The following is a 25,662-nucleotide window of genomic DNA, read 5'->3' on the forward strand; positions in this document are numbered from 1 at the left end:
TTTGGGTATTTAGGGGGTTTTATTTGTTCCTGTATATACCATGTTTGGAAGCCTTGATGTGCCTTTTCTCCCACTCTAATGAAATGCCTTATGTTAGAATGAAAAGAAGATACTGAATGTGCTAGATTTGCTGTGAAAATTGTGTATTTCCTTATAAACACAAAGATTTCTGCAATGCAGAGCTGAACTGTTATAGCTTGTTACGGTGGTTTGAATTTCACGAGTACTTTAAAGTGTTTAAAATTATTCCTAAAGAAATGCAGCTAAATAAAGTACTTGCTAAATGGGAAATAGGAGAAAAAAATCCTAAAGAGAGACGATGTGGCCGCCACTGGGAAAATGTCAGGTACCTGCTTCTTGTAGAAAATAGAACATTACTTAACTAATTTAAAATCCAGATAGTTTTTCCTTAGGAAAAAAAATCAGCAGTAAAACGTTCAGGGGCTGGTGGATTTCTTTGTCTCTTAAGGATGGTAAAGATTCGTGCACAAACATCAGCAAAGGGCAGCTTTCTGAGCTGTTCCCTGCCAATTGCTGACAAAGGCAGTCCTAATGAATCATTCTGAATTGTGATCATGTGCTACCAGCCCACAGTGAGCTGCCAAAGAGGAAGTGCAGCTTGTTTTCTTTCATTTTCTTGATTCCTATGCTGTAGGAAGATGAAAGGAGAAGGAGGAGGAGGCAACAGCGGCAGCCAAACTTAATAAATAATTCTGACGATTCCTGATATCAAATGGAGGCCCCTGAGTGGGACCCACTGAAAAATGACACCCTTCCGCCGACCCTGACGCCAGCTGTCCCTCCGTATGTGAAGTTGGGCCTGACCATTGTATATACTGTTTTTTATTCACTGCTTTTTGTGTTCATCTACGTCCAGCTCTGGCTGGTCCTTCACTACAGGCACAAGAGGTTCAGTTACCAAACTGTCTTTCTGTTTCTGTGCTTGTTTTGGGCCTCTCTTAGGACTGTGCTCTTTTCATTTTACTTCAAAGACTTTGTCACAGCAAATTCTCTCAGCCCCTTCATCTTCTGGCTTCTCTATTGCTTCCCAGTCTGCCTCCAGTTTTTCACCCTGACCCTGATGAATCTTTACTTCACACAGGTAAGCAACAGATATTTGGTTGATTAAATGTGACAGAATGGTAAAGCATTGTTACGTAAGAATCATCAGAAAAATGTAGTTTCCTAATGTACTTTAGCAATGCAAAAAGCAAATTTCAGTTATTTATTTGGGAATTTAAACTTTTGATCTATATGCAAGTGATTAGTGTTACAATGAAACTGGAGCCTGAAATTATCATTGCAAGAATGGCAAATAATAGATCTATTGTCTATTAAATGGGTGTTATTTAATTTAAACATTGGGGGAAAAAATGCATAGGAGAGCTTGAAAGCTGGACATCCAAAATACCGTTCTATTATTATTCTTGTTGTTGTTACTAGACTTCATAAACCTCCTGGCTTAGCAGACCTGACCTCTGTCTGTAGTCAGAACTATAATTTCTAATTTTGCTGGCAACCCCCCACCTCATGTTTTTGTAAGTTGGCTAATGCGTTTGTGAGAGAGATTTCTATTCTGTGTTTCACAGTCAAAACTGTTGATGGAGTCCTACTTCCGACCCAAGTTCCCCTAATGATCGTATTACAAATAGCAGTGACTCTGGACCCCAGTAAGTGCTAAGTACAGAGATACCCCCTCTATTTCAAGGACACTGTGATGTAAAGGTAAATTAGTTGCATAGTGGGGTAAAGGAAATAGTATCTCTGTTTCAGAAAGAGGTCTTGAGACTGTATCTGTACTACGGACAGCTAAGAAGCCTGGTGAGTTAGGCTGCACAGCACTCCAGGTTGCTGCAGTTAGACTGGCTGGGAAGTATTTACGGTGAGCTTGGGTGTCTTGGCACTGGGCTGCAGGATGGGCTATTGTCATGCTGAGGCAAGGAAAGGCTGCCAGGTTTGCCTAAAATCTCACAGGAAGTTTGCAGGAGGGCAGGGACTGGATTCTCTATCTCCTCAATCCCACAGTGGTGCCTGGAGCAGGAAGCCCAGCCTGCACTCAGATGACCCTTGGCAAAGTCTGTTTTCCCGGTGCAGGGGTTGTTGGCCAGGAGAGCACCAGCCAGCCCTGGAGCACCCCCAGCAGTGCTCAGGATGCTTTGGGTGTTGCTGTGTGCCCCACTTGGAACCAGTTTGATGCTGAGCCTGTGTGCTTCTGCAGTGCTCCAGGTGTTTAAGACTGCTCTGTAGTGATTACAGGCCTGTCGATTCTGAACAGCCTGACCGGAGAGATCAGGCTGCTTGTGAGAGCTGCCATCACAGAGCTGCAAAAGCAGCAACAGTAAGCATGACAGCTGTAAGAGGATCACTTGAGTTGTAGAGGGTATTAAATACTTAGAACCGCATACACAGTTTTGTGCTTAGATTTACTTTTCTGGATTCAGTGTCTGAAACACTTGCTAACTCACCCTGCTCCACTCCCTGGGACTTGGGATCAATTAAGGGATTACAGGAATCTTTCATCTACGTGCTACTCAAATCCAGCTCAGGCATGTGGTGACCTATGCTTTATCCCACAGTTATTGTGAGAGTCATTTGATAGCGGTGCCGTTCCCCAGGGGCAAACGTCCATCATTACTGAGTCCATCCCCATCACAGCAGTTGGGACCAAGTCACAGCCTTAGGTCAGATTCTTCCCTCAGACACACGCACAGACACACACAGGGCTGCTGTAGAAAGCTGGAGGCAGGATGCAGCATCCTGGCTCTGCACCAAAAGAAGCCCTGAGCACAGAGGGGGCACAGCAGTCTGCACTCTGCATTAGCGTGCCAGCACTCAGGGGTTTAATATTGCGGGTAACTGATTCCTTTCATCTAAGGAAGATCTAAAAAGGGAGCATACAGAATGTACACATATGTCCTTTTAACTTATTTTTGGCATGGCTGTCTAATATCATTCAGGAAGTACAAGTCAGTGGCTGGAAACAGAAAAAATGCTAAGGCTATTGGTTCTGCCTTCGAGACAATTTCTGCTTTGTCATGATGAGTCCTCACGATCTTCCTCTGAGCCCCTCTATAAAAGAGTGTAATAGTTACCTGTCTTGAAATGCTCTTGTGAGGCTTTTGAAACAGTGTTTTCAAGGGACTTTCAGAGTCTGTGATGTGCATCATAATCTTTAAATTTCGTGGGCCACTGTGGACAGGTATGTTATTAGTATTGTTGTTTGCTTTAGAGCTGGTTGCTCCCAGTGAAATCTCATCTTAAATATCTCCCCAGCCAAAACAAAGCCTTAAGAAATACCATCACATCATTGTACAAATATAATGTAAGACACAGAGTAAGTGCACATATTTTTAATTCACTGTTATTAATTCTTTATTTCTAGCCATTAAAAGGTGGTTTGGCTTGAAATTCAGCATCTTCTTGAGACTGTATATTTAATGTGCATCTAGCTTTCCCCAGTAGACAAGCAAGAACTAGTGTGAAAGGGGTGGGGAGAGAGATTTTTGTTTTCAGTAATGGCTTATAACTTCACAGACCTGTTCAGAAACAACTTTCATTTTTTTTTCTCTAGAAGGCAGGCAAGAAGGGTCTGCAGCTGTCTCTTTGCATGCAAACCATGCTATCTAACTTGTGCTTAGCTAGAGGGAAAGAAGGGACCTATCTATAGTATAGAGACAGAGGACTGGCTGGAAGAGACCTTATGGTTCTCTGGAATTTGCAGGTGTTCATTATTATGTGCAGTACAGCACCCACCATTTCTAAATGTGGCACTGCTAGGAAAACTTTTAGACATAGACGTGAGAAGAAAAAGTGATTCAAAAAATATTGCAAATCCTCCCGGCCAAGCAAAAAAAACTCATTCGGCAAGTGCCTGAGGTAATTTTTCAGAATAATAAGCACCTTTGACAGAAAGTTAGCCACAACTATTCTCTTTTTAATAAGTATCCCAAAGCAATGGGGATGCAAATTTCAACTGTATTTTATGTGTAGCAACACAAATAAGCTGTGATGACATCAGCACAGCAGGGACTGTTCCCAGGCTTGAGCATCACCATCAGCAGATACAGCAGAAGGAGCTGTAATGTGTTGGGGCGGGTTGCTGAAGCAGGGGACCTGTGGACGAAAGAGAAGTTACAATCAAAATACTTTTGACTCAGAACAAGGGGTCTTCGGATTAAGAGCCAAGTTCAGGGTCCTTTGCTACGGTCTTGATGCCCTATTTAGGGCAGAATAGAAAGGGTGCTATAGTTAAGGGTTATATGATATTAGGTCCTCTCAGAAACCCCATACTGGAGAAAATACGTGTGATTTGTAATGAGAGTGTTGAATTTATTAATGCTGTGTCTGTATTCATTCTCTTCTAAAGAAAAAAGATAATGTGACCTACCCTCTCAGGATAAGCCTGTTTACTTAGAAATCATTAAAATAAAAAGCGAAGATGAGATCTAGCGGCACTTTTGTAAAACAATAGTATAACACTGGCAAATAAGTGCGTTGTACCAAGCCAGAGCAGCTCCCTGATCCTGATCCATCAGACAGGGAGCTAAAGTGTGCATTTCCACCTACACAGACCATAAAACCCCCTAGATACCTTTGCCTCACATCTGCAGCTCCCACACGTTTATTTTGCTGCTTGATAAAGCAAAGACTGCAAATCAGCAAATAACGTATTTTCCACTGTAAGTGACTCTAGACAGTGAGGATCCCAGGGCTCAGGCACTCTTTTCTTCATGCCCTGCCTAGCCGCATCTTCCCTGTGCCTAACAAGGGACCACTGAGGTTGAGTCCTCAGGCTTTACAGTCAGTGCTGTGGGCAAAAGTGTGAAGAGGCTCTGGGAAATAAACTAAGAAGTTGCCTTTTTTGGTGTGTGTGAGGGGTGGGCAGAGAAGGGCTTGCTTGACTTTGTCCTGTTTGCTCAGACTTTACATTTCCCTGGGGAACAGAATACAAATGAAGCAGGAGGGGGGCTAGGGTGGAGGGTTACAGTCTCAAAAAACAAGGTCACGGCCAAAGACCGTGAGCCAGAGGGGATGCTGGAAATCCCAGGCCTCCCCTGTGGCCAGGCACAGCAAACCATTTGGTAGTCTGTAGGTTTAGCCGTCAGGTTGGGAACTTCTCCAGGACCTAGGGAACGTGGTGCTGAGCTCAAGAACTGTGAGGCTGTATGGGTGGAGAAGGGCTGGTAGGCAAATTTATCTCTCCTTCCTCCTCCTTAACCATCTTCCCTTTTCTCTGGCATCCAGATTGAGAAGCTTACCCTGCCTCCCAGGCAGGGCTGATAAGATCAGGGACTTTCAAACGAAGAGAAATTGTATAGAGTAAGACAGTTTAGAGGGGAGTGGGCCATGCTGGAAGTGCCTGGCAGGGCAGGGTAAAACCAGCACAAGGCTTTTGGGAAGGTTACGTGTAACTCAGTGGAACTGGCATATGTGTTAGCTCTGGGAGGAAAATGAAGAGAACTTCTCATCCTCTGATTAGTGGGGATAGCATTTCAAAAGTAATACTACCACTGAGAGAGCAGAGCGTGCTTTTTATTTAGAAGAAATATTTAATTTTTAGTAGAAATGAATACCCCATGTATTATAAAGCTTATTATTAATTTGAAGCATGCTTTAGATGTACATAGAACTACACGGGAGTCTTAACTACAAATGGTGAAGCATCAACAAATATGTTTGGCATAAAACATTACCCTCAGTATTGGATCTATAGGAGACAAGTTGCAACTGCAGACTGGCTGGCTATCAGCATCTGACATGAAGAATGAGGTCATTTGACTTAGAAAATAATTTTATAGGAAAGCTACACATGCAAGTTTACTGTGGCTGCCAGCCCCGCAATGGTCCTTGTCCTTTCAGGACTATTTTTACCAATTTACACGAGGCTGAGTATGTTAGTGAGTCATGTTGCTCATATGGCCAAGTAGGCCTTACAAACCATGTAGAGTTTAGAGAATAGAACAAAATCTTACATGTTTTGGGGAATCTGATCCAAATGAAAGAATGAACACGAGAGAGAGAAGGAGGATGATGGGCCTGGGACTGGAAGATATGCAGCAGAGGAAAGGTATATGCACTGATGGTGAGGGGCTCTGGGCCTGCATGAGGTTGTGGCATATTTTCAGCATGCAAAGAGAAGTTTGCATGGAGCATGACAGAGGAAGAGAGGGGCTGTGGTGAAAGGAACTGGGAAGGAAAAGTACACGGTCTGCTCCTTACAGAGATTTTGAAATGAGAACTGGTAAATAGAGCTGAACTTCATTCCCGTGCAGAGGGCCAACTTGAGACATATGCAAGCACTTAACACATATGTGAGGCTCTTTGGTAAGGTGGGCTGCAGCTCCAGTAAAAGTGAACTGATCAACCAGCACAAGAGGTACACGGGCGGTTTGTGCCAGCTGTCACATCACTTCTGCTAAAACACAGCATGGACAGAAAATTGCTCCCACGAGATTTTATTTTTTTTTCCCCTCTGGAATTATGTGACTTGGCTTTGACACCTGTTTCATTGACACTTACAGAGCCAGAGGGGCTCCTGATTTAACTTTCATAACCATAGCTGGAACCCCCTTATGCTCCAGCAGCCTGGCCCTGGCTGCCACCTTTGCTGCCCAGCAGCTCTGCAGAGCTCTCTGCAGGTGAGCTGCTGCTGGACTCCCATGCCATCCTCACTGCTCCTCTGCTGGGACCTAGTAAAATGTCTTTAAGGGCAGCTGTTTACATCAGTTCCTGCAACAGGAATTTTCCCTGGCTGTATGAAGGGCTTTTTGGAGTCCTTTTGTACTGCTGCACTTTTATTTGCCAGACATACACCTCAGGGGAGTGGAGGAGTGAGTGTGAGAATCTCATTTGAGGTTTCCAGTCCTTCGGCATAAACAAGGAGTCAAAACAGGATATTTCTCCTTTAAAGAACAAGCAAAAGGGAAAATACTTTTAAGAGGAAAACTAAGCCTTTAGACATTAGAAAATTAGCAAGTACTTTCACTGAGTTTTCTGTGTTGCTGTTCATCTTGGGGCTCTCTGAAAGGTCTTTTTAAAAGGTCTGCTTTCTGCTTGCTTTAGTCTATTCTTAGGAATAGCCTGGTTTGCTCTGGTTTGCTGGAAGACTTGCTTAGATGACTCAGATATTGACTGGAAGCTTTCTCAACACTGTTGTGGGGAGGGGCCATTGAGCAACCAGTCTCTTGAGCTAAATGACTGTTAAAAGCAAAAAGCTGCACCCACACATGGAAGGTATATTGAGATCAGCTTCTGACATCTTTACTCCCACTGAACAGCCCTTTATTCTGTGACAATCACATTGCTTCCAACAAGGCTACTCATGAACTAAGGTCCCATCAGTATTTAAGCAAGGTTTAAGCAAAGGTGGCAGAACTTGGCCACCCGTATTTCTGTTTAGCAGTGAATTTATAAGAGTGTCCACGTCTAATCTATATAGTATCAATTTTTTATGTGGTGTTCATTTTCTTTCTTAATGGTCATTTTGCTCTGATAAGTTTCAGAAGCATCAATTGTCTGGGAGAGGCCCACCAAACATGGAATCACAGTAACAGCTGTTTTGACGATCTTACATCTGCAGATCCTGCTGGATCTGCAGCAGGAGCATCATGTTTGGCTTTAGCTAAATTACTGACGGAGCTTTTGCTAGGTAGGACAGCCTTGGGCTCATTTGTGTGGCAGGAACGCTCTGTGAGTGGATCTTTTGGGGGAACCACAGGAGATGGTATTCAGGAACCTGTGAATTTTCTAGGTTTTGTGGACCACCCAGCACAACTCATTGTCCACTGCAACTTGTTTGTCTTTTGCACAGGCTCTGAACAATTCTGTTCAGTGCTACTCTGGAAAGCTGTCAAAATTAACGGTACAATATGTGTGAGTAAGTGCTACTCAGAACAGGTGAGGATTGTGGAATGGCCCTAAAGACAAGTTTTACTTGTTTAGTTTCACTGAGGTCAGGAATCTGTTCCTTCCTGCTTACCCACAGTGTCTTCCAGAATAAGCAGGGTAGGCAACAAGTCTAGTATAAAAAGCGTACAGGAAGTATTTTGAACCCCATCTCTTCTCTAAAAACTGACAGCCCCTCTTTGTGCACCATGGAAACACGGAACATTCACAAGCCTCTTGTACCTCTCCTTTCAGTAGCAAGTAAGTAAAATAACATAAAACTTCTTCCTAAAACCCTGCGAGAATTCATGATCCAGGAATTTGGAGAATGAATCACAAAAATCTTTTGTAAGGGAAACTGCCAGAGATATTAACTATTTGAAAACAGTATCAATGGTTGCAGAATATTTTTAGAGATTTTTTTTTTCCCCAACTTTTCAATTTTATTCTTGGCTCTTATTTTTCTAGGGCCTGCTGAAAAGCTCAGTGTTCTCTGCTGGTTCAGCTAGTGCTAAGCAGGCTGATGCGTCACAAAAATAATTTCCATGTCAAGGCAGCTGTTTATGGTGAATAGGAGTTAAATGACAAGTTGTTCCAGGACTGCTGGAACAAGTGAAGCCTGATTTTCTCCAGATCTATGTCTCATGCTTGACTTTGAGCTGTTTCCATAACTGGGGCATATCTTACGACACTTTGCTATGCAGACTCTCTCATACTGGGTGATGTGTGGGATCATTATGCAGGGTTCTCCTCACAGAGGTCATATATCAGACGCATTTATGGGGTTCCTTACTTCTGTTAGGTCACTAATTTTAGGAGGGTCATAAAGAATCATGTCTTTGATTTTAAGATTAGTGGGGGGATAGATAAACAGAGTGACAGGCAGACACAGGCCAACACATACATAGTGATCATGTAAGGCCTGTTTCCTTGGGAAAGCATGATAATCATAGCAAATACTATGCAAGCTATACTAAAGGGCATGCAAAACCAAGTGAAATAGATAAGGCAAGATAACTTGAGGGTAAAACAATTAGGAAACAACCCAGAAAAAGTCATACAGCATGTTTTTTGGTAATACTAGCAATCAGTGTGCTTCAGTTTTGGTTTAAATGAACGTTTGTAAACTGACTGTGTTCGGAAACCACATTACCTTATGAAAAAGCTGTGATGCTTCCCTGTAATTTTTTAAATAAATAAGATATAAAATATGCAAAAATATTTTAGTGTGATTTCTGATGGTTAAACACTCATGACTGATAATACCCAGCTACATTGCAGAAAACATGTCAGTATTTTTTCTTTTCTGTTACAGCAGGGTTATTATTGGGCCTAAGCTATTTCTCTCTAAAAATACATATTGCTGTATAGTGAACAGACAGTCAGCAGAAGCCAAATATACCTCAGAGTAAATAAATGAATTTGGTTCTCCATGGCATCCTTTTGGCAATGTAACATGGTAGATATATCCAATTTCAGTCCAGGGTACTATGACTGGCTCGTCATGGAAACAGAGCATCTGACCCAATAAGCCGGTATGAGCTGCTCTAGGGGAGAAACATGTACTGTTAGGTCATGTAAGAGCCTAATAATTACTTGCCTCTATGGTTATAGTGGCGTTGGTCCTTTTGTGAATACTGGTATAAAGAGCCTTATTTCCAAGCCAAAGTAAGTGAAAATAATGATGTAGACAATTTGTGTACAAGGACATTGTGATCACCTGCTGAGTGGATTTAATACTTTGCTTAGAGCTTGCCTGCCACAGATAAGCAATAAATGCAAATCTGTTATGTAATGAAACCTATCATTATATTTCTCGTGACCTGTGAGACAGGATTCCTGCGGAGCAGAGTCTTTCTTTACTTATACGTATGTTTGATGCAATATTTTTCTGTTTTGCAGGTCATTTTCAAAGCTAAGTCAAAATATTCCCCAGAGCTACTGAAATACAGGTAAGAACTATGCAAACATTTAATGTAAAGAAAAGTAGCCATGCTCTTTGAGAAACACTACATCTTTTATCATTTGTGGCGCTCATATCTCAGCTATTCATATTTATATACCAGTGTTTTATGATGATGGTTCTGAGGCCAGCTTCTTCTTATGACATTTAGAAGTCTCTGTCATTTCCCAACACAAGCACCATTTTTGAACCTTCACATATCTCAAAGGCAAATATTTCAAATGCAAGTAGAAAGCACTCACCCTGATGATTTGTTTACAAGTTAACATTTGTATTGCTAGGTGAATTCAGATCCCATGCTTTGGTAAAGGTAGCAGAGGGATGTATTTATTCTGACAGGAATGAGTGGGACTGGGTATGTATTAATTTTTGAGTCCAGTGGTAATAAAAGACTCAAAAGTTTTGGGAAGATGAAAGCTGTGAAGGGAAAGAACTACAGAGAATGGGTTGAACTTGATGTGTTTTGGAGCTCACAGATAACCTCCCCTGAATCCACAGGCTTGAGATAAAGCTAGCTTTGCATTTAGGTGGAGAGATTTGTTTGTGATCTTGTTGAGCAGGAGGAATTGTCAAGAATTACTTGAAAGCTCCCCAAAGGGCAGTAATGTGCAGAAAGCTGAGGAAGAGCTCAATAAATTAATGTTTATTGTGGCAATGCCTAAAAGCCTCAGTCGGGCAATGTTGTTTAGGTGGGGGCTGGAGAAAGAGAGATTGTCTCCATTCTAAAGAAAGAATTTATGACCTGAATTCAGGCTAGAAAAAAAGTCATTTGAAACTGAAGTCTGACCTGTTACTTGCTGACTATCAGGAGAACACAGTACTGTATCAACAGGTCAAATATTAACACTGTTCTTGCCCTGGAAAGTTTGTTATCCAGTTGGGTTTTGATACAACTGGGGAGGTGATCATCTGGAGCAAGTGCTTCAGACACCATGTTTGGTAGAATGGCAGTACAGTGAGAGCAGACCTGGGCTGGGCTGTCCTTGGGCTGGTGAGGGTATGGAACACGCAGGGTGTGATGGCTGACTGAGAGTTGTGGACTCCACGCTGAACTGCAGCTCATGCAGAAATGGTTGGAATGGGAACAGAGAGGCTGCATCTATTTTGGTGGCCTCAGGAATGCTTTCAAGTTAGTGGGTCTTTGTGTGTACCTTGGCTACATCCCAAACCACAAGGGGCAAGAGCTGGATGCTCCCAGGTAAACACAGTGGCATACAAATACATTCACCTCCCTTTGTGCTCTGGTTTCTGTGGGAAGGAAATCCAGGAGTATGGGATGGGAAATAAGCACGGCACACACCAGCCAGGTCCCCAGCCAGCCCCCAGTGCAAGTGTGCCTGCCCCTGATGCTATGCATAGGCAAGAGGAACAAAGAGGACGGCTTTGCACAAAGCCTGGGCAGCAGGTCAGGGTGGTATAGGGCAGGTCTGTGAACATGTTCCTGGATGGCTTTAGAGGTGAGAGGTAGAAGCATTGAACCGCATCTGTTACTGATGTTTGTGGCAGGACTTTATTCCTGAAAACTGCTTGAAAATTTCTTTCTTTAAGCAAAGTGAGCTTGTGATATTTAGTCAATGCCTCTGAAATTACTACATTAGCACCTTGCATGTAGCTCTTGAAGTGTTTCCGTTCCAAAACACTTGTGTATTGTGACTGGAATTACTCATGCACAGACTACCCTTCCCACAGCAGCTCCGTGTCCACCCTGACTCTTGCCTACTTCATTTCTAACACAGATGACTCTTGGATCTGGATTAGCCTTTTCTCTCTTACTCAGCTATGTTGGTACAGGACTTTGGTAGTATTTTGTTTTAATATCAAGATATCTCAGCATGAATGTGGCTAGCCTGTGTAAAAGAGCCATATAAATAAAGCTGACCTCGTTTCCTATCTTATACAGGGCAATTGAAGTGGTGTAGTATGTGCACACCCACAGCTGAGGTCCTGAATCTTAATTGTAACAGGCTAATGAAATATAGAATCACAGAGTGGTTCGAGTTGGAAGGGACCTTTAAAGATCATCTAGTCCAACCGCTGTCCCCTGGGCAGGGACACCTTGCATTAGATCAAGTTGCTCAAATCCTGATGGAGAGATGGGTGATGGATGTTAGAAAGATGGATGGCATTCAGACAGGGGCTGGAGTCTACACTTACTGAATTTGATCTTTCTTTGTTGCTGAATGTTCTCTTTGATTTTTTTCCCCCATTTTCTTTAATAGGTGTCAGACCTTATTGCCTGTTATTGACACTTCCGCAATAGATAATGGCAACATAAACAAGGCAACAGAGAGGCAGGACTGAGGTCTATGTATTGGCACAGGTCTCAGAAATCAGAATAATTTCAGATAGGAAAAAATGGATAAAATCCTGTCAGAGAGCTTAAGCAAACTTTAATCAGCACAGCCTTCACATGATGTTAGTCGCTGTGGCAAAAGATCTCAAGGTGAAGCCTGAGCCAGCCCAACTTCATATTTAAACAGTCCTTCTGCACATCTCCCTGGGCTTGGGGATTTCTTACAGTCACTGGGTTTGGATAAGGCTTGCTGTGCTGTGTGTGCCTGCCTTGTTACACACAAGCCTCAGACACTGTATGGTTTTGAAGGAAGCCATGTACAAAATGCAGTAGTTTCAGACAGATTTTCCTGTTAAACAAGGCAAAACTTACTGCATTCATCTGAAGTTTGATTTTAAGCTCAGAGAAAAATTTAGGGGTGCAACCAGCCTGGCACAGAAAGAACAGAACACCCTGGCACGTGCCTTCCCTGGCCAAGCCAGATTACACACAGCTCCTTTCAAGGGACTAGCCCCAAAATGGGGATTAAGCACAATAGGCTTTTGAACAGTCGCTGGTGCAATCTGGAAACACTTTTCCTGCCCTACTTTTCTATTTTTTAAAAAACCCCATATACTTATTCATGCCTCGTAGGTGCTCTTGTAGTTGAGATGTAAGGATACATGCTGCTTTAAGTGAGTTAAGAATGCTTTCTGCAGCTGCAGAGACCCTAAAACTGCCCTGAGAGACACAGCCTACATCTCCATCAGTGCTTATTCAGAAATTCATCAACAGTGCTTCTATTGTCAAAACAGGCAGCCGTTTCGTCCGCCACATCATGTTAATAAGGGGGATGGAAGATCATTATGTGAAGAGCTGCACAACTGACTGGCCATGACAGCTCACCCTGGCACGTATGGGACTGTGTGGGCATGAGAGCGTGACAGTGCTTTCTTTTTTTTTTCTAAACTCCATCAAGGAGGTGTCTGGCCTGGAAGCCTCTAAGCCTTGCTGGTTACAAGCCAGCATCAAGGGCTTGCAGGCTATGCTGAATCAGAAGGTCCCTCTGACTAAGATGAAGAAAAAGAGAACATGTCCCTCAAGCAGGCTGAATGTAAGAGGATACCTTTCTTTGTAAGCCCAAACCCCACAGGAATATTTTACCTGCACTACAGCAGGGAAGCAGAGATGAGACTATTAAATAGATTTTGGGAGGGGGAGAAAAAGGAAGACACATAACCGCCACTTAAAGACTTTTAAGATATTAATAAAAGCTGTAAATGTACCACCACTCCAACTAGGAACAGCGTTCTCCAGGGGAAGCCACATGAGAGAGGAGCTTCAGGTCTGCAGTGCTTCCAGCGTTAGACTGTGAGGTTTAAAGGAACTACCTCTAGCTGCTTATCCTAAAAACAGAGCCCTGCCCTGGAAGGTTAAGAATGAGTCTTCCCGAGAGAGAATTTATGTGACTGGCAAGGAAAAGACAGCATCCTCGCTCAATGCCAGATATAGCTGGAAAGAAGGGCACTGATTCACAAACAGGGACTTGTAGGCTTTCAGTTTTCCCTGTTACACGTTTAAAACGTCTCCAAGGTATACCACTTCCTTTCATGCCCTCTGAAAAGAATCCAGCTATGCTTCAGCTTTGTAGCCGCATTGATGCTGTCCCAAAAAGATATGAATGTGTGAAAAAAAAAAGATCATCACTGAGTAAAGTATTTTTAAACAATCAGAATTGGATTCCTCAGGGACAGTCTGGATGTTTGTTGTCAGCCAAATTCAAAGTTCCCAGCAGTCATGAAAAGCTGTGGCCAAACCCTCTTGTTCAGTGACTGCAAATTATGACCCCTATCAGTAATTGCCTTGGTCAGCAATGATAATGAAGTAAGCAAACACCTGAAATGGAAATATGCCTTTTTTTTTTTTTTTTTTTTTTTTTTTTAAGTGAAAAGATTCACAGCTGTGTGTAGGAGTAAAGAGGAATTATAAGCAGCTTTACTTGAGTATGTGGTATACTTACATTGCAGGTATCATTGCTGGGTAGGTTGGATAAAACATATGGAGAAAACCAGTCCAGCTCTTGGGCTTCTGTCTGTCACATTTCTGTTCCAGCTTTGTTCCTGTGGTTGTGCAAATGAACCTTTTTCCTGGCACAGATGGCAAAATGCCAACCCTGAGTCAATATGCCTATTTACATTTCTTGATGTTTCTTTCAAGAGGTTGCCCGTGACCAAGTTATTTAGGAAAAGGGACAGAGAAATATGATGGGAAACCAGTAACTCAGAGATTTTTCCTACTGTTAAACATTTCCCTAAATTAATATGAAATCTGATGGCAAACAGCAGCAGTCAGTGATGTTTCTTATGACAGTGGTGGTGTAGTAAAACCAAGGTCAAAACCAGCCCATTCCAGGCAACTCAACCTTTTGCAATGTTTCTCCTGTCAGTGAGTAGTCAGAGGGTTTGTGCATGCTCTAATAAAGTACACGTGTATTTTAAGTAGTTTTTAAGAATTGCGGTGTTGTATTTCTGCTGCAGTCAGTCTTCCATGTTTTGCTGCTCGACATTAGTTTCTTCACTTCCAGCTTGTTGTGTAACTGTAAAAACAGGTTTGAAATGAGCTGAATTAATCTCTCGAGCAATCTGGAGCACTTTGATTTGGGCTCGGGTGTCTGGTGACTGTCAGCTGTGGCAGCCCAACATGTGCAGCTTTCATTGCTCAGAGGGCAACTTCCATCTCATGACTGACACTTGCTGAACAATGTTGCTAAAACTGTTTTCTCCTCACTCTCCCAGGTTGCCCCTCTACCTGGCTTCTCTTTTCATAAGTCTCCTCTTCCTCTTGGTGAATTTAACATGTGCAGTATTGGTGAGGACACAGAATTCAGAGAGAAAAGTCATTGTCTCTGTCCGGGTGGCAATTAATGACACGTTGTTTGTGCTGTGCGCTGTTTCACTCTCCATCTGCCTGTATAAGATTTCCAAGATGTCCTTAGCCAACATTTACTTGGAGTCCAAGGTAAGGTGCATTTTCAGTTCTTTTCAAGTACCTTCTGAGAGACAAGGGCTGTATGAGGCAAAGCCCCATGGTTCTTTAGATTCCCTGAGAGCTGGAGGCCTTAAACTTCACAGCTTGCACTTGGCTGGCCATCCTGCTCAATATATGAATTAGATACTAATTCCCAAACCAAGGATTCTTTTGACTACCACCAGTGACCCCAGAATACGTATTTTTGAGACAGAGTTTGCAAAACTTACTGGCTGGAGTTTCTCACAGATGTTTTTCAAGTGGATACTGCTTTCTCCAGATCCCCATCTGAACACCACTTCTTTTCAGTACTGCTACATAGTCTCTACTTTGGGATCCTTCAACATGTCAAATTATTGATTGATTAAGTTAAATGTTTAAGGTAGCGGCATGCCAAAGATAAGCCAGACAGTGGAATCTCCCTTTACACATTTGCATACAGTTCTATAGATGATGAGAATGTGTTTTAAAGGCATTATAAATTCAGCCAAGTGGGGAGAAGGGGAAAAAAGTCTCTCATATTACTCTACAAAATATTCTTTGAAGAAATACTGTTAAATTTACAGCTTTGGACACATTCAGTGGTCAAGGCACTGGGTGACATCATGTAAGCCCTCAGTGTTTATTGTAAAATTAGTGAAGGTGTTTTGTATTTATAAATAATGAAACAGGGCTTTCAGAGGTCCTTGTGTTTGCAGTAAATTGTTAAATCTTAAAATAAATTATTAGTTTAACCAAGAGCACATTACCTTTACCACAACAAACCTTTCAAAAACGTAAATTTCGGCTGCTACTTAGAAAATCTTATAATAAAATTCCTCCCTCTGTTTACTTAATGAGATGAAAGGAGTATTTTTCCTGTTTAATCAAATCTGGCCATACTGCACAACAACTGAAAGTTCATGACTTAAGAGAAGATTTAAAAAAACAGCTTAGTTTGTTTTGTTTCTTTCAAGCTTGTCACTTGATGACCAAAGGGCATGGGCAATGGATTATTTTTACTAGTAAGAAAAGTTTTTCTACTGCTGCAAATCACAGAAGCATAAATCTGTGTAACAAAGCAGTGTTAACCAAAGGGAGGCTTTGGTAGATTACTTTGTTCCGTTTTCTCCTCCTGCAGGAAACCTGATTTTCTTTACTTCAAGCTATTTCACAAAACCCAAACAAACTCATAAAGTTATTGCAGGCAGAAAGGGACAGGACACCTAGCTGATGAAAGTTTGAATGCGGAAATGAGAATTAAAGAGTGCTTTGCTCTTTTCTGTTGACCCAAACCGAGAGTTCCTCTGGGGACTTTCAGTAGGATTCAACTACACGTACCTAGGGATACAGATGGCTGGAGCTGGCAGTGGAAAAACATCCTGGCTTAATCTGCTACTGTTGCGCTGAAAAAGCGAGCTGCAGAAGAAAAATCCATTCTCTACAGCAATATGATAGAAGCAGCGTTGGAGATAATGCATGCTATGTAGATAGGCATTGGTACTGGCAGCCTTTCATTTGCATCTCCCATCTGCTGGCGTGTATCTTCTGACCACGTGTGAAAGCGCGCTCACCTCCATGACCTGGCTTAGGGCACCGGCCTGGTGCTCTGCACCAAGGCTACGACAGCACCAAGGTGGTGCACAGCCCTGCCCTTGGGCCAGTTCTGTGCTGGCCAGAAGCATCACGTAGTGGGACGTGCTAGAAACTCGGGGATCCCTCTCTGTTCTTAGGGGCCTGTGGCTGAAAAAATTCCTCTGGCTTTACTTTTACTGCGAGCTCTCCCTTCCCCAAGCCTCTAAGTATATTTGACTGGAAGCAAATCCAGGACACTTTTATCCCCTTTTTTGTATTTGGTGGGATTGAAGTTTGTTAAATGTCTAACATATTTAACTATTAACTACTAAAGAATGAGAGCTATGTAGAGAATTCTATAGAGGGAAATACCAACCCCATCCTGCTCTTCACTTCTGCTATCCCCACTCTGTAAAAGCCACAGAGCTGGGATATGGTATGTGCCAGTCAGCAGCTTCTCTCTGCTCTCTCACTCTCAGTTTCCATGACAGCATCACTGACTTGCTAGTACTGAAGCAGAATAGAGAAGAACCTAGCAAACATTTCCTCTTTGTGGCATTTCCTGCTTGCTGGCCTTGCCACAGCTTTCATCACTGCCTACTATGTATCTGGTTTCAATTCCCATATAGAGGCAGGCTCTTGGCTCACTCCTGATGTAGCTGTAGGTTATGGCCCAGTGAATGGTGGTAATTCCAGCATGTTGTAAGCAGGAATTCAGTCAGAGACATTGGCTGTACTGGGGATTTTGTAATACCCCTGAGCCTGGTTGTTCCCTGAATCAGTATTACTTTGCTGGGAAAACAGGCAAGCTAGTTTTCTGCAAGCTTTTCTGGCTTCTCCCTGAGCTTCTCTTGACTGGCACTCACTAGGGTGCAGACTGAGGAGCTGGGTTGACAGAACCATGGCAGGATCCATAGCCACCAGCGTGGGTGAGCAGCAGAGGGCCCCTGGTAGTCTCCTGAAGGTCAGGGGTTCAGGACATGGTGACTAGGTGATTATCCCTGATACTTCCTTAGCCATTCTGTTGTCTCTGCTCTACCTGCCACAGTGCTTGGAACCTCCTTGGCTGCAAACCTGGAAGCAGCGTGAGCAGAGGGAATAGGTTGTAGACCTTCCTGTCTCCCACACTGGCATAAAAGTTCCCACGAGGGGAGGGACAACTTCCCCCTTAGCCTCTCTCTCCCACAGATGAGAGGAGCTCACCCTGGTGGTGCGGATCTCTGCCAGGAGAGGGAGAGGGCAGGGCTAGTAAAGCAAAGACTGCAAGGCATCTTACTCCTCTAAAAGCACAAAAAGCTTTAGCCCATTTTTCCTCCTTTCTCTGTGCAAAGCACTATTCCAGAGCCAACTGCAAAGAATTTACTTTGAGCTTCCTTCAAAGCCAGTCCCATTTTCGCACATGCTCCTGCCTCTGTGATCAGACTCACACTGATCCCTGTAGCCATGACTCCCGGATTCCTTCCTTTCTGGCTGCTGCAGCTCCTGTGCTGGCATCTCAGAGCCCCACAGTGCCCCTCCCCACTTGCCACAGTGGTCAGGCATCTCACTTGTTCCTCACACTGGATTAGGCTCTTTCCCCTGCTCTGTCCATTTTTCTCCCTGGGGTTTAGGAACTGTTGTGATTTTGCACTCTGTAGTCTCATTCCTCACCTTGTGCCCCAGCTCCCACTCACAGACCGTCCCTGCCATGGTCACTCTGCCCATAGGCCGTGCTTCCACTTTGTCTCGGCTGTGTTGACATTAGGTAAGGCAGGATGTTCTGTTCCTGTCTGCGCTGTGTTGAACTGCTGACTGTTACAATCTGCTCTGTACTTAGGAAATAGGCACACAGCAAGCAGTTGTAAAAAGGTGCAAGGTTGCATCAGGGCAGCTAGCCAGCATCTCATACAGGATGCTCTGTAGCTAATGCACAGCTGAAGGCTGAATTCTCTTGCTCCGTCTGGTACCAAGTGTAGTTCTTAGGTGTTTTCAGTGTTCTGAAAATAGCACTTGTACAATAATTTGTAGGAATTAGTTGCAGCCCGTCTTGGTAAGGGATGCAACTGCTACCATTGCCTGGAAACCACTGTACAGGAATGTACGTAGTGTAGGATATACTGATCAAAGAAAGAAAGAGAAAGTCAGTTGCATTAGACAGAGTAGCATGAAGTCCACGCAAAGCAATGTGCTTCTCAACTCCCCTTATGAATTACAACCTGCGCTTAAATCTCTTCCAGGGCTCATCCGTCTGTCAGGTGACAAGTATAGGAGTGACTGTTATACTACTTTATACCTCACGAGCCTGTTACAACTTGTTCATCTTATCGTTTTCCCAAACCAAGAAAGTCAATTCTTTTGATTACGATTGGTACAACGTATCAGATCAGGCAAGTATGAAAATATTTGCTAATGAGAAAAACTCATTCTGTATATGATGGCTTATTTCCTAAGTGCTATGACGAGAGGAATTAATATATTAAAATCCTAGTCTTTTTTCTTTTATTCAATGAACGAAGATTGTTTTGCTCCAGGAATACAAATTTATGGTAATTTCAGCATAAGGAGGAAAAAAAAACCCCTCAGTGTTAAAAGAAAGAAATAACCACTCTAAAAATATTTTTTAGAAAAGTCAATCTTTTATTTACTATGATTTTACTGTTAAACAAAAAAGCACCTTTTATCAAAAAAGGCAGGTGTTTTGTCCATTAGAAAGAATGTACTGTACCTGGAGAAGCACAACTACAGTAATTGATTCCTCTGAAATGCTCATTTCTGAAGTCATCATCAAATCCCCTATTACTATCCAGGGCTGTGGAGTTATTTACCTTAATTCTGTCATTAGCATGATAACTTCTGTAGTCTGAGGATAAGACTAAGATTCTTCCCAACCTTTAATTGCAAGTGACAATTCAGACTGAAAACTAACAGTGATAAAAACACTAAAGGATATAGCGGGGGATTCTTTCTTGGATTTTATGAAATTTGGGCATCCCGCTCCTTTCTCTGCTTTGAAGCATGTAGCCAGGTCCCAGCAGTTTTCAAGCTCTGTCAAGGCTAGGCATAATGGCTGGTGTGGGTCTGGACCATGAGTATATTTTGTTTGTCCTCAAAGTCCCAGACACTTGACACGTCCCCACCCTCTCAGCAGGCACCTGCAGACCACAGGCAGTGTTCCCAGCCACACAGGGGCCAGGGTGGCCAAGCAAACCTGGAGCCATTAACAATTTTCTGTTGAGCAGTAGATAAAACTGTAAATAGGAAGTAGGTAACCAGTAAGGTAGGATTGCCCAGGGGACCTCATTATGAGTTAGTTGAGTAGGGTCTGTCAAGGGACCACTAATCAACCCTGCTGCGGTGTGGAGGAGTGCAGCTAGGTGTTGCCACTCCGTGTAATTGGAACATGCCAGTTTAGGCAGAAGGACACTAGGTTGAGACTCACCTCCTGAATCAAACATTTTCCCTCTTGTTGTTGGGGCCTGGAGTGTTGCTGCTGCTCCTGCTGACCCCTTGCAGGGGGCACCTCTTGTGCTGACTTCTACAGTCTGGAGTAACAGGGGCTGGAACTTCACAGCCAGAATATTTGGTCCCGTTTCCCCCTGGGAAAGGCAGAGGTTGTTTGTAGGGAGCTTGCTGGAATGCTTTAGACCTTAGGTCACTGCCACTGATTTCTGAACATCTGATCTGACTTGTGACATTTGGGTTGCCTGCATTTTGGGGTAAATGATTTGAGCCATACGTAAAGGGCCTGGAACTAAGGAGCAGGTACGCAGTTTGGTACCAGAATCAAAAGTCACTTTTAAACCTACAGCCCAATGTTTGTACTGTGGTACTGCCTCAGATCACCTGTCAGAAACATTACCCTTTTCTCTTCTGTACAAAACATATGAAAGGACAGGATTTGCCCTCTGCAACTATGGTGAATGGTGAAAATTCAAAGCTATTGCTATAGTAGCATCATGGTTATTCAAGGTAACAATGTGCACCAGCTTGAAGGGATCCAAGCCTTAATTTTAAAAAGCCAGATTGCCAGCAGTGCCTGGCAAGATAGCAGGAGGAAGAAAGGGAGAAGGAAAGGGAGGTCATGTACCCAACAAGACAGCATATTGATTTTTTTTTAATAGGTCTTTAATCATTAGCCAGATTAGTCTAGCTTTACTGAATGGAATTTCTGGCCATGTTGTAAAGCATTTCATCCACTTAAATACAGATCCTCATAAGAAGACATGTTGCCTCCTGCACCTTTAAATGAGCTGCTATCTTTAAACACTTTTCTCTCTGACTCTTCAACAGGCAGATCTGAAATGTCAGCTGGGAGATGCAGGTTACATAGTGTTCGGAGTGGTCCTTTTCATCTGGGAGCTCTTGCCTACTTCCTTGGTTGTGTATTTCTTCCGTGTCCGGAACCCTACAAAAGATCTAGTAAGTGGAATTTGTGAGTGTATTTGATAGTGTAATGTCCAGGCAGGTCTGGAGGGCTCAGCTTCTGAAGGAGCTCTTGCTTCTTTACATTTTGACTTCTCTTTCTTCAATGTAACTTTGGCAGAATAAAAGCAACCCAAACTTCCCACTGCCTTATACTAACACCTCATGAAAGAAACTCATAATATTTACCAAGAAAGAAGACAAGGTGTTTCTCAGGCGGTTTACCTTAAAAATCAGGAACCTCCTTAAATTTAAGGACATCTTCAATTTGAGTTTATAGGACTTCACTGGAATCAGTGGAAAAGGAGTTTGTTATCCAAACTTGGGATCTTTCATCACATAGCAGTGAAAACGATTGTGTGCTAACTGTTCAACAGCATGTATGAAGTAGTAGAGTGAATTCTTTCAGTCCTGCACCCATTGGATTGTTTCCATGTTAAAGACCAACAGCCATAATAAGCACTTGCTGACATTTTTGTTTGCTATTTCAGCAGAGCAGGGGTTAAGATGTGAGTTGTAATGATAGTTTCCTGTAAGGATCTTTACTATCTAGGTAATTAACAGACTGATGAGCATCTTCTTATAGCTGTAGGCAACTCTCTGGGTTAGCACAGGATACATGGGGAATATCAGCCCTGCGCTAGGATTACTGAGGTAACATCTCTTTTTCTGTAGGCCACACCAAACCTAATATTCCCCAAGAAGGATGTGAATGGTAAATTAACAAGTAAGAGAAGCAATTAATAGAATAATTTTTTAGAGAAGACGATAATTTTTATTCTCACATGCAGATTTCAGAGACAATGACAAAGCCAAGCTGAACAAGGAGGAAATACCTGACATTGGACTAAGAAATCCCATCGACCTCAGCGTCCATAACTAAAAAATTCTCAGCCCCACTCCTGCTTAGGAGTTAGCCAGGACAACTGCAAAGAGAAGAAATGTTTTAAAGTACAGTCCAGTGGTGCTGCTCTTCTAAGAAGTGATCACAGAGAGATCTCATTTTATTTAAAAAGTGAGTGTAGTAAGGCTAGACCTGATGATCAAGTTTGGATAGTGTGGGAGAGATTCACAAGCAAGTGAAAAATAAAGGATGTGGTCTAATCTCTCCTTTCAAAAAGCTGATCACATAAAGACTTGGTAGCCTACTCAAATGAGACCTCAAATGGATTCTCACAGGCAGTATTCTCTCACAAGTCAAAGAGCACTGCAGTAACACATATAACATATTTTTGCATTGTGATTTGCAGAAAGCCTTAAATTTCCAACTTCATAAACATACAGTTCAGAAGAGCCAATCAGCGATATCACTTCTTTTCTGGGTACCTTTTTTAGGGTAGACATTACCTGTCAGGGTGGATAGGGCTTAAGTGGATTTTTTCTACACAAGACATTTGTGCTAAATAATATCGTAGTAAGAGGAAAACTGGAAACAACGTTAGTAAGAAACAACGAAGAGACTCTGTAGTAAGACAGAACTGAATGTCAGTGCAGGTACGCCACAAGAGGGAGACCAAGGGCCACAGGACTTCAATCTGTTCAGTAGGGTGGCTGTTACAGCAGTTAAGTATCAAATGGTCCAGTGGTTGAAAACACTTGGCCAGAAAGCATGGGGTTAGAATCAAAACAAACCCTCTTTTAGTTAAAAAATCTTAACAACAATTCTGATTTAGTAAAAGTCCAAAATGTTCTTTATTTTTAATAAGGAAGAATCCCAAAAAATCATGGGGTTTTGGTTTTATGTTTCATTCAGGATTTCAGAAACAAAAAGTCTGAGCAGAGGCAGCCTACGTTCAGCACTGTTCAAATATAAAGCTCCCCTCCACACGCGATCATAGCCTGGAACGAGTGGTCTGTCTGTAGTGTGTGGGCCTTCGCCTTGCCATACCTTCAGCCAGACAACTGTTGGAAATGGAGAGACGATAGAGATGGACCTATTTTCACTTCATCTTTGTCAAAGTTATTAAACATCTAAAAGATGGGGAGATTAACCTGTTCTCCTGCTTAATACCAAGGAGAAGATGCAATCCTGGCTTATCCAGAGGTACCGGGAACCCTGTTTCCTAGGGCTGGAAGCAGCAGGTCAGTGGCAGATGCTCAGCCAGGTCCTGGATGCCCCTTGGCACTGTTTCCAGAATCAAACTGACCTTCTGAATCTTGTATGTTTTTCTGCTTTGATTCATAGGGAAATAAAAGCAAAATGCTTCGTAAATGAAGCGGTTACATGTACACCCCTTTCCTCATTTTATCAAAGGACACTTTCTTGGGATTTGACCCTCACAGCACTGTAGGGGAGATACTGAAATTGCTCAGAGAGGTGCTAAGGGGCTTTCCAGCTGTGCTTTCAGTAAGCAGGGTGCCAGGACTCAGCATGATCAGTTCCTGAAGCAAGGGAGATAATGCACCAGGAGGGAGGGTTACAAATGTGGGAGGTAAAACAAAATCTCTTTAGGTGTTTCATACCCTTCAGCTCCTTCCCTGCTGCGCACTTGAAGTCAGCTGGCTAAAAGCACGAAGTGACCAGGTTGGACAGGAATTCAGCAGACAGGTTAAATGCAACCTGGGCGGTGGTTTCATTAATGGGTCATATCTGTTATCTAGAAGGATAGAAAAGGAAAATCTGTGAAGATCGGTAGACTAGCACTATGCTGGTAAAGAAAAACAGAAAATGTAAAAATATTATATGCAAAATTGCTTCTTTTATTTTGGAAGCCAGGAGATAAGTCTGCAGTGACTTCTTTTAGAAGGCAGGCACCAAGCAGTTTACATATCTGTTGCAAGTGCTGACTGAGGTTTCCCTTCCCTCAGGCCAACGCAGGAATGGTCCCAAGCCATGGCTTCAGTCCCAGATCTTATTTCTTTGACAACCCTCGCAGATACGACAGTGATGACGATCTTGCGTGGAATATTGCACCACAGGGGGCACAGGGCAGGTGAGAGATGCAAGAGGGAACCGCTTGCTTTCCATAATGGAAACCAGAGGAGGAAGAACTCTCACATACTGCAGAAGACTAATGTAAAATTGTCTAGCTCCAGATGTTGCATAAATTCCAGGGGGTGAGGGGAAGCAAAGGAGGAAGCTGGAGTGGAAAGGCAGCACTGAGTGACTGTAGGCATCCATGGGCCCCATGGACAGTATGCTGCTCATTGAAAAACTGTGGTCAGATCATTGGGTTGCATGTTTCACCCTCTGTTTCTTCCAAGAGTGGCTGAAGAAGGGCCATTTACTAGTTGGAGTGTGTGAGCAAGGCAGCCTAGAACACCAGCTGTCTCCCTGCCTTGCAGGAGAGCAGGGAAAAGCTCGACAGCACAGGCAGTGACGGTGGTAGCGAGAAACTTCTCAGCTTTGGGTGCCCTGTAACGTGTCTAAACATCTCGGGATTTACCTGAAACAAAGGGGGCGTTTGCTTTCCCACTTGCTGACAGCTTATGTGAATCCACCTAACTGCTGAAATCCCGCACAACCCAGAACTGACACAAAAAAGCCATTTTCCCTGTGTAACTGTGAGCTTTAGGTAAGGATTCCCTTCCAGGAAGGAGCAGTTCCCAGCAAGAATGAGAGCACCCGGTTCAGAGAAGGAAAGGCACTGCCAGGACACCATCCTGCCCTCAAAGGAGGCTCAGTCCTGCGTTACTCGTTTGCTGCTCCTGTATCTACACTAAGTTAATAGTAATTAGCATACTCAGTCAGCCTAAAATGAAGGCTAACTTGCTAACCATAGCTAACATACCCAGTTCTAGTTCTTGTCACTCACTTAGCTAAGACTGTGTCACCGTCTCTGAGCCCAAACCACAACTCAGCAAAGGTGGATATTCACAATTTACATTCTCAATCATCCTACCCTGGTGTTGCCTTTTCCCACATATTAACTAAACCCTCCGAGGATGCTGGAGGTGGTGTGCGCCAGGCTGGTATTCAGCCTCAAGCTAGGGGCACCCTCCCTTCCCCGCAGAGGCAGGAGGGAACCAGCTGCACTGGTAAGGCAGAGGCAGTTCCCAGGGGAAACCAAACCAGATACCTGCGTCGCCTGGCGGTGCTCGTGGGGGAGCAGCCGTGTGCCAGTGCTGCTGACATCCCGCGCCCCAACACCTGACATGGCGGGTTTGGGTCTGGCCCCCACAGGCCCCTGCCAGCGGCAGGACAGGGCAGGGATTAGAAGCACCTCTTCTTGGAATTTCAAACACCTTCTGAACAGCAAATCAGAACGGGGAGGGTCTTTAGTGAACTAGAAGAATCAGGAAACAGATAATGAGAACACTTGGGCCAGAATAACTGGCAGCAAATCAGAAAATAAATAGCTGCCTAAACCCCTGGTTGGGGTTTTATTTTTGCACTTCAGCATAGAAACTACCTCTGTGCAACTGCATTTTACTCACATTCACTAACCAGGTATCTGCAGAACCAACCTGCCAGTCACTAATTCTTCTGTTTTGCTTTTAAGTTTCTCTCCAGACTACTACGACTGGGGCCATCAGAACAGCAGCTTCACGGCTTACATAGGATCCCTCCAACAAGATCCAGCACTGGACACAGAGCGGCCCAGCCCTATATAACTTCAAT

General features: G+C 43.3%; 1 protein-coding gene across 2 annotated transcripts; it reads left to right on the forward strand.

Moving 5' to 3' along the window:
• Positions 1 to 654: 654 nt before the first annotated feature.
• On the forward strand, positions 655 to 25,662 carry GPR137B (G protein-coupled receptor 137B). Of its 2 annotated transcripts, none has more exons than XM_074896784.1 (7): positions 655 to 1,102; positions 9,787 to 9,836; positions 14,915 to 15,137; positions 18,917 to 19,070; positions 20,974 to 21,098; positions 23,910 to 24,034; positions 25,544 to 25,662. In XM_074896784.1, exons 1-7 carry the CDS (start codon positions 734 to 736, stop codon positions 25,653 to 25,655), a joined length of 1,158 nt encoding a protein of 385 aa, XP_074752885.1. In that variant the 5' UTR covers positions 655 to 733; the 3' UTR covers positions 25,656 to 25,662. The 2 variants fall into 2 exon arrangements, with proteins under 2 accessions (XP_074752885.1, XP_074752886.1); XM_074896785.1 differs by having other exon boundaries at positions 18,917 to 19,066; positions 20,970 to 21,098.

Source organism: Athene noctua, chromosome 1 (genome assembly GCF_965140245.1).
Source record: "Athene noctua chromosome 1, bAthNoc1.hap1.1, whole genome shotgun sequence".
NCBI lineage: Eukaryota > Metazoa > Chordata > Aves > Strigiformes > Strigidae > Athene > Athene noctua.